At 32.9% G+C, this 9,438-nt stretch overlaps 1 protein-coding gene across 1 annotated transcript; it reads right to left on the reverse strand.

Annotated features, from left to right (window-relative positions):
• Positions 1-1,854: 1,854 nt before the first annotated feature.
• LOC107897539 (serine/threonine-protein kinase RUNKEL) lies at positions 1,855-8,555 on the reverse strand. The gene is made up of 11 exons (XM_016823028.2): positions 8,290-8,555; positions 8,084-8,173; positions 7,827-7,879; positions 7,659-7,734; positions 7,402-7,463; positions 7,205-7,283; positions 7,051-7,110; positions 5,246-6,901; positions 4,078-4,941; positions 2,185-3,310; positions 1,855-2,110 (listed from the first exon to the last, which is right to left on the reverse strand). Exons 1-10 carry the CDS (start codon positions 8,335-8,337, stop codon positions 2,195-2,197), a joined length of 4,104 nt encoding a protein of 1,367 aa, XP_016678517.1. The 5' UTR covers positions 8,338-8,555; the 3' UTR covers positions 1,855-2,110; positions 2,185-2,194.
• Between the last annotated feature and the right edge of the window lie 883 nt (positions 8,556-9,438).

Here is a 9,438-nt window from a genome sequence, read left to right on the forward strand (position 1 = left end):
TATTTAATGTAACTATTTATTTCTTTTTTTGAATTTTATTTCAAATATTTAATATTAAAAATTTAACAATTGGTGGGAAAATACTTTAAATTTAACATTTTAGCAAAATACAATTTTTCTATTTATTTAAAATGAAAAAAGTAATTTATATTAATTATTTAAAAAGGAATTGATTTTCTTATCTTATATACCGCTAGATTGTTATTTTTAAATATCATTTAAATTAATCTAGTACTTAATTTTCATCATGTCTTAAATAGTCATTTTAACTTTTCTCCATAATTTTTTACAATAATGAAAGAACTTTTAAATTAATAAATTACACTTTTTCCACAACACTTTTCCATCACACTTTTCAAAATCACTTTTGTTTGAAAGCGCTTTTCAACCAATAAGTTTGATACATGACACCGGGATCTTTTTTAATGCAATTTGAGATCCATGATTATAGCTCTCACGCTCGTCAAATGGTAATTTATTAATTTATTTAATTTATTCAAATAATAAATTCTTTAATGGATTTTTTTATTTTTCTTACAATTTATAAAAAGTATTATTTTGCTGATTCTAAATATCTTCAACTAAAAGATTTTCTAGGAGCGTATTGAGGAGAACAATATCATTTACTTGATTTTTGTAAAGAAAAATCATATCTAGTAAAAAAAATATTCAATTATTCACATTCATCAGTATGATTGAATGAACTTTTAGTTTACTTAAAAATTAGACATTTTGAAGATATGGCAAGTAATAATTTTGAAAAGCAAAAGAAAATGATGATAATGATAAAAAAAATGATGATGATGATGATAGTGGTGGTAATGAATAAAACAATTCATATAGTTATAAAATAGAAGCAACAAGGAATATCTTAACAAGTAATTTAATAAATTCACTTTAATTAAAAACATGAAATATATCTTTTGTTATAATATTTATATTTAATATAATTATTTTTTTAATTTTATTTTAAATGTTTAATATTAAAAATATAACGATAGGTGGGAAAGTAGTTTAAAATTGAACACTTTAGCGATTGGTGGGAAAGTAGTTTAAAAATTAACTTATATTAATTATTTAAAAAATATTTAATTTTTGTATGTTATGTACCATTAGATCATTTTTTTTTAATTGCATTTAAATTAATTTATTATTTATTTTTCATCATTATGTCTAAAATAATCATTTTAACTTCTCACTACAATTTCTAACAACAAACACTTAAATTAATAAATTACACTTTTCAAAACCATTTTTGTTTAAAAACATTTATGAAAAGCAATTTTCAATTGCAACAACAATAAGAAACTAAACCTTATTCAAGTTATAATTCTATTTTAGAATCAATAAAATTATCACAACTTATTTTTAAATAGAATTATAATTGATAATTTTAAATTAAATAATAAATATTTTTAAATGTCAATTTAATATGATAAAAAATAAAAGATTTTACATCAATGCAAAAGTATTTTAAAACTCATACTTTCATATAGATTATATTTATGTTTTATATTTTTATATATTTGAAATATATAGATTATATTTATGTTTTATATTTTTATATATTTGAAATATTTTAGAAGATCTTCGTACTTGTATCTAAAAGAAATATTTTAAGAAATGTAAAGAGAAAAAAGTATAACTAAATGGAACACTGTATAAGGTAAACGGCAGTGCCATCTATATTATTCGAATTTAAATGTAAATATTAGATATTAGATACCGATATAAGTATATAATTTTTTATTAAACAGTGTCACACATTGAATTAGGCTGGAACTGAACCAAATCAGGCCAGGCCAATAAACAGGGGAAGTAAAGTCCCGTCCCTCTTGCATCAACTCAATACGATTTGACAGAGTCCAAAAGGCATGCATAAATGTGGAGCATTATCTTTGGAGTAAATTCTCAAGGAGAAAAAAAGCAACTTAAAATTGAATATGTCAATGACGATAGGAAGTATGCATGGATTATTCAGTTACAGACCAAGAAAAAGTAGCGAATAAATATATAACTCACCTCAAACATGGATCATTTTAGCCGCCATAGTCCACCACGCCATAAATATGTTAGCGTCCGTTGGAGGAATCAGTTAATTTACAATGGCCTGTAACAGTTATACAGTAAATCTCAGAAACTGTTTATGTATAGAAGAAACAAGAGAAAATGAAGTTAGACAACCTCAGGAAGTTCAAACGCAACATGGCAGCCGCTGCAACTCTAAGAGTACAAGGGAAGCAACATCAGCTAATCCGGGTATATTTGAGCTTTTCAGATCGGAAACAATACATTCGATCCATGTAATTTCGGGTTTCGTTATTGACAGTATCATGGCATGTGACAGGCATTGCCTGCAGGAATAACCGACAGTATGCAATATCCGCTGCAAGATCAAGTAAGAGGTGCCCTTGCGCCAGGACAAAAGTATTGAACCTGCTTTTGGAAGATTAGTCAGGACTCCAGTTGTGGCTTCCCTTGGAGCTGCCTTGAGCAACAATATGATACATTCAGAGGCTATATCTGCAATGCTTGCTTCATGAGAAGCACTCAACTCCAGTAAGACTCCAACATTGCTGCCAAAATCCGTTATGTCTCGTATGCATTGCTGCAGATCAATTCGAGCACTTGGCTCGGAAGAAATGGGGCCTAAAAGTGTGGGTTCTTTGGTATAAATGAAACCTTTCCTACTGCCTATGGAGCATAGAAGAAAAGCCCTACACAAACCAACAGTTGGTTCGAGAAAATCTTCCATATCCTTAGCATATACGAACTCCAAGAGATTTCCGATCTTCCTAACTACTTTCAGCTGTGAAAGTAACTTAGAATCCATTTCCGGAGCTGAAGCCAAAGCTAGACACAACTTGACATTGTTTACATTGGCATTTGTCAGATCGCCAAGCAAAAATTCAAAACATTTTGAGACCATTTTGAGATCTAAAATGTCAGAGATTTTAATATAATCAAACTCGATTAACATCACTAAAAGCTTCTGTGCATACATGGGAATGGGATCTTCATCTTCAATCAAGGTGGGGTAGAGAGCAAGAAAATGAGAGTTAGATATCAATTTCAGATCCTCTGACCTTTGATCTTTTAATGAAGATTCATTCAAGATGATGTCCATCACATCAAACATAATTTTGAGGCACAAAAATCTGGCATTACCATCTCTATTGCCCTTGTAAAGAACAGCAAGGCTAGGGAGAATTCCACGGATAAAAATGTTAGGATTTTCAAGGATTACTGGAGACTCCTCAGGTATGGATTCCAGAATCCGTAACAATGTTATTTGGAAGTCATCCCATCCCTAGTCAATGAAAAGAGTAGTCAATGCTGGTATTTCAATTGATTAGTGAAGAGGCCAATTTAAATATAAGATTACATGAAATTTAAGTCCTATCATGTGTAAACTGAAGATGAAATGACCTACCAGTGACAAATTCAAAAGAAACAGAACAACAATAACCAGCAGAACTGGGGTTTCGATATCATAGTAAGCATCTGATCTAAAATAAACTATAGGTGGAGGTTCAACTTAATTAGAATATCACAGTAAATTCAGAGTTTTAACATATGTGGTGGAATAATGCCGATGACTATTTATCTTATGTATTAATATTTTGGCACAAGGAAGTAAAGTATCCACTGTCCACTTCAAAATGGTAAGAAGTCAATTATACAAAGAAAGGTAACAGAACTATAACTGTGGAAACAGCTAGGTGAAAACTTCTATTTAGATATACCAATAACATACTTCCAAAAGGCCTGTCTTAGAAATTTCTAACACAATTTGCAGTATGGCATTATGGCCATTGGTTACTACTTGCAACAGACATTTTAACTATCTATCCTCTTGTTTTCTGATTTTCTCTTTTCATGTCAAAGACGAGACACATTACTACACATGCATCTGGCAAGTAACATGTCATTTAAAGTCTCAACATATTTAGAACGTCAGTCAAGCCCTGGCAGTATATATGTGTGTACTTTCTAGTTGCTCAGAGAAACTATATATTAACTTCGTAAGGAACAATGAAAATGTGCTGTCAAAACTATGGCTCAGATACTACTTACTTGAAATGGTGTCTCCACAACTTGAATAAGATTTGCCAACTGCTCTAAGACCTGCTGAGTCACAACTCTGTTTCTAAATGATGAGCATCCAAGAAGATGAAGAACAACAGGAAACAAATTAATATTGTTCTTTGGAGCAGATCGACTGGTAAGGGCAGAAATCTGTCGCCTTCCAGCCATCATTTGTTGAATATCTCCAGTTATACAATCCAGTAAACTCGGGATGGTTGTTGCCACAACTTGAAGAAATGAATCCAGACACAGCTTTAGATAGTTATCCTTCTCTTTTGCCAATCTGTCTACTGTGGAGAGTAACCTTGCATTGCAAAAGAATTGTGGTAACCACCTCTTACCATTCTTACAAAGAAGAGCGACAAAAACAAGTGCTTTGCCCCGTAAAACTTCACTTCCTTGCTCAATAAGAGACAAAAGACTAGGAACCAGATTCTTGTCCTCCACCAAAGGTAGAAGGTACCGTCCTATATTTGAGAACAGATGGCTTCCAAGAAAAGCCAAATTTAGAAGATTTAGGCTGATTTGCTGCTCTCGGAGACTTCCTTTGCTGAGAGTAGATGCAATATCCTTAAGTGAAAATCTGTCTATAACAGATTGAATGCTTTGGGGATTGAAACGAACAAGGCGAACCAAACAAGAACCTGCAGTTAGCCTCGTGCTCTCCTGCTTCCCTGCAGCACGATAAATGTAACAAAGGTTACTAATCACATCCTGGCTGGTAAAACGAGCTGCCCACTGTCCTCCTTGACTGCAAATGTTTTCAATTGTCCTTAATGCATACAGTTGAGTCATATCATCCTCTCCTTTACGTAAAACGGATGACACTAATGAAATCAATGAATTTGGAACCTGCCAAGAGCCAAAGAAACTCCTTACAAATTTAAGCAAAAATCTGCTACGAAAGAAAACAGCATTAGTGGGTACTGCACAAGCTACAGCTCTCTTGAAGCATCGACTAATAACCTCACAACTTTATATTAACATTATATTTTGGCAGTTTCTGAATTGTTCAAAACAAGGGTACATTAGAAGCAACATCATAGAAAATCAAGATGTTACTTAACTGGTATACAATCAACATTCTAGAAAATCAAGACTCCACTAATGTGGCATACAGTCTACAGTTTTAAAGTAATGGCATTTGAAAACAAACCTGCCAGCCAGATACAGGCTTGTTGTCTTTTGATGGAAATTCAGGTGGGTTATTATCCCTTGCATGCTCATTCTGAGTGGAAATATAGAAAAGTAATTCACCTAATGCAGCCATCGAAAACCTTCTCACTTTTTGCTGCCTGTCCCTAAGACCATCGGTAAGTGCACCTAAAATCCCAGAATTTGCAAACTCATCTTCAATAAAAGTAGAATGGCGAATCAATAAGCCAATAAGTGAAGCAAGTTGAACACGCAGAGCTGAAGTCTTGGACTGCCTAAGCATTTTGACAAGCATGATCATTATGGGACCATTAGTCAAGATATTGGCTGCATCTGCATTGTTGCTAAGCATCTCAAGATATCTAATCACATTTTGCTTCTCGCTGATACCAGCATTTCCACCAAATATTGCTATGATCCTATTATTCAGTGCATCCAATTGTTCCTTTGACATCTTTACAAAGTCAGAAGGTTGCGGTGCCTCAAATGGTAGTGAAGGAATTACCTCTGACAACTTATCAGCTTTTCTGCTTGGCATTACGGGTCTTACAGAAAGATCTGAAGGATGCCAGAGAACTTGGGAGATATTGTTGGATGATTTTGAACAATCAGAATCAGGAGCAGATACTGGACTCTCCTTAATTCTCTGATTTCTGTTTTGGGAACTGACACTGGGTGGGGTTGAAGCAACTTCAACATGATTGGAAGATGATTCTTGATCATGTGCTTTTGATTCACCAGAGGTCGACAAACTACTGATGGCTTGGCTATCTGATTGGTCCATGTTATTATCCCTTTCTTCCGCTTTGAGCTGTTGCTGATTCTGACATGAAATTTTTCCTTCAATTGTGCAAGTAGGAACATCTGATCCATCAGGTTCATCAGGCACGTCCTCTTCAGTGTTCTCATCAAAATCAAGTTCCATATCAGTATTCTCGATTTTAACTTCAGACTCATTCTCAGAGCTATTTGGAAAAGGCCTACGGTAGTTTTCCTTCTCATTCTCCTTCTGTAAGTTTGTTTTGGCTATTCTAGATAACCTCAAGAGGTTCACACGCTTAATAGCACTGGACTGATCTTTATGCTTCTCCTCCACTGCTCTTCCAGAAGGTTTTGTTTGAGTTTTACAGCCAATTGGTGTACCTTTGACTGCTGTCTCGTGGCCTCTTAAAGCCATGAGAGAATTCTCATCTTTTCTTGAAGCCCCTTTTGAAACTTTTTCCCTATATTTAGGAGTCTTGCTTTGAGAAGATCTGTCACTGTTACGCTCTGAGAGACATGGTTTAGCATATAACTCAATCATGTTTTCAAAAGCAGGCTGAGGAGGGAAAGCTACCAGAGAAAATTTTGTCCTCCAAAAGGCATGTAAACAAAGCTCAAACCATTTTATTCTTTCAGCTGGATCTTTAATCAGCAAAGAATTAACAATATTGACAAAAGAAGAGCTTGGACTTCCTGGAAGTGGAGGAGTTGGATCTGAGAGAATGGATTTTACAAGTTGAGTGAATTCCTTTCCTACAAAAGGAGGCCTCCCTGTATAACACTCGTATAGCACACAACCTAGGGCCCAAAAATCAGATGCAAAAGAATGGACACCTCCATCCTCAAACAATTCAGGGGCCATATAACAAGGTGTTCCTCGCTTTGCTTGTGGCAGCTAAACAAGTGCAAATAGTAGAAAGCACAACAATGAACAACTCAGAAAGGGAGAAGAAATTGAAAAGATTTCCATAACCTAGTGAAGATTAAATTGACAATGTAATTCATGTATAGGCACAGAATGCCACAACGCCTACAAGAACCTACCATGGAAGAAGGTGTTTTAGATATATCACTCAACTTTCTAGCAAGTGCAAAGTCACATAACTGCATCGCACGAATACCAAAAGGTGAAACTCAATTGCAAAGGATGTAGGTAATAGCAACTCAATATTGCATGTTCGTAACAGGGGATAGATACCTTTGTATGGCCATTCTCGTCCAAAAGGATGTTTGACGGTTTTAAATCACAGTAAATGATTCCTTTTGAATGTAAATATCTAATAACAACAATATTTCCATTAGTAACTTACGAAAGGTGTTAAATGAAGAACAAAAACATATTACATACAATACACAAACTGCAATAATAAACGAGAAAAAAAAAAGGATGCTTACTGCAAAGCTCGGACAAGATCATAGGCCAAAAAATAAATTGAATCTTCCGGCAGTTTACCATCCTGAAATCCATAAAAAAAATGATAAATGCAATCCTAAACTAGCATACCCGCATTCAAGATCCTCAAATCTATCTTAGCAAATGAGAACAAGAAAATCCTAAAGTTCCTTTCGTACTTAAAAGAACTTTTTTTTGAAGGCTACTTAAAGAACTGAAACATTTAGAAAAAGGGGGAAAAAGGTAATCCGTGAAGTACCTGCCGTAATAAGGTCATGAGGTCTCCGCCCGTACAGTATTCCAAAACCAACCACAAATGTGCAGAAGTTTCATACCTTGATACACAAAGTAACAAAATCGAGACAACCTTAAATATGCCAAAAAAAATTCGCAAGTAATCCAATATCTAAATTGGGGAAAAAAATACCATGAGTAAAACTTTAGAATATACGGATCATTTAATGAATGAAGTATCCTAACCTGGAAGAAAAAAAGCAAAAATAGTAAAAACGGAAGCTAAAATTGCAGAATTAGCAGCTGAAGTTGTAAATAAACCACAATTACAAAAGATTCAAAAAATAAACTTCAACAAGGATCTTGTCAAATAAAAACAAGCTAAAAATACATAAATATCGGCTTAATTATCCAAATCATATCAAACTTTCTTTTTTAAAATCAAGTTACTTCTTGAAGAACTTTGTGCCGCTGTGATTTATCGACGCTTTTGATTGCGAAATACTCAATCGTCTTCTTCTTCCTTCCTTTATACACGGTCTATAAAAAACCATTGAGAACTTAAATAAGTAAAAAATGATAAAATGTAGCGAAAACGAACTCAATCGGCGACGAAAGTTTCACCGGAATCTGAGAGAATGAGAGGCATTTATTACCGAGTATTTGCCACGACCGATGACTTCGTAGATGTGATAGTGGTTCATTGTTGAGATCGGAAAACTCTCGGAGAGCAGAGGAGGGTATTTTGGGATAAAGATTGAGGATTATTGGCTTTTAGCGATTTTGCTGTTAAATGAAGGAGAGAGAACTGACGAGACTGTAGAAATAAGCGGGAAATTAATGTGAATTAAAAATCAAAAAACGAGAATACATAAATACTCGCTTCATTCCGTGCTATGCCATCCCGCATTTACAGCATGTAAAATCCTTCTCTCATATCCAACCAATATCCCGTATTTACAAAATAGAATAGAGTAAAAATATAATAATTGTTAAGTAGAAATAGAATATAAAATAATAGAGTATGTTCAGTTCGTTGAAATAAAATAGAATAAAAATGTAATAATTATTTGGTGAAATTAAAATATATGTTATAAAATAAATAAATAGAGAATAAATAATAAGATAATGGAAACGCAAAAAATAACATATTTTATTAATTAATCATAATATCTACAAAGTTTCTTCAAACTCTCTATTTATATGTATAAAAAGTATTTTGATCTTAATAAACATCCACTTAATAATATATTTATAACACTTCGTTAAAAGTTGCCTTGTGAAAATTTTTTACCAGGAAACTTAATAGAACAAAACATTGATTGAACAAAACAGAATACAACACGTATTTACTCCTCATGAAAACATCGCATAATATCTCATATTCTACATATTCAATCTTGAATACTAACTTTTCAAATGAACATTTATATCATCATTCTTTTGAAAGTGATGAGTAAGGAAAATTTTAAGGGAAATATATTTTGATCTTTTCAGAATTTTAACAATAATCATAGCAAACTTTAATTATGATTCTTCTATAGAAATACAAATAAGTATTTTGGATCATTTTATAATCCTCTTTTAACTATTATTCACTAAGTCAAATTTACCACATATGTTCAAATTATTTTAATTCATATAAACGAACAATTTCCCGAGAATTTTAATATACGTCTAGCATTCTAAATCCTTTAAGGATTTAATATAAGCTTTATTATATAGTGATTCATAAAATGTTGTAACAACAACCATTAGACGCAAGTTAAATTTTTTATGAACTACCAGATTAATAATATATCTAA

The sequence above is a fragment of the Gossypium hirsutum genome, chromosome A10, assembly GCF_007990345.1.
Source record: "Gossypium hirsutum isolate 1008001.06 chromosome A10, Gossypium_hirsutum_v2.1, whole genome shotgun sequence".
In the NCBI taxonomy this organism is placed as follows: Eukaryota; Viridiplantae; Streptophyta; class Magnoliopsida; order Malvales; family Malvaceae; genus Gossypium; species Gossypium hirsutum.

Bases quoted from the DNA above. Each gene is read 5' to 3' on its own strand.
- LOC107897539 (XM_016823028.2), bottom strand. From the start codon at position 8,337: ATGAACCACTATCACATCTACGAAGTCATCGGTCGTGGCAAATACTCG. The intron at 4,942-5,245 runs GTTTGTTTTCAA...GGCTCTTGGCAG, and splicing joins AGCCTGTATCTGGCTGGCAG to GTTCCAAATTCATTGATTTC. The intron at 3,311-4,077 runs GTAAGTAGTATC...TTCATTGACTAG, and splicing joins TTGTGGAGACACCATTTCAA to GGATGGGATGACTTCCAAAT.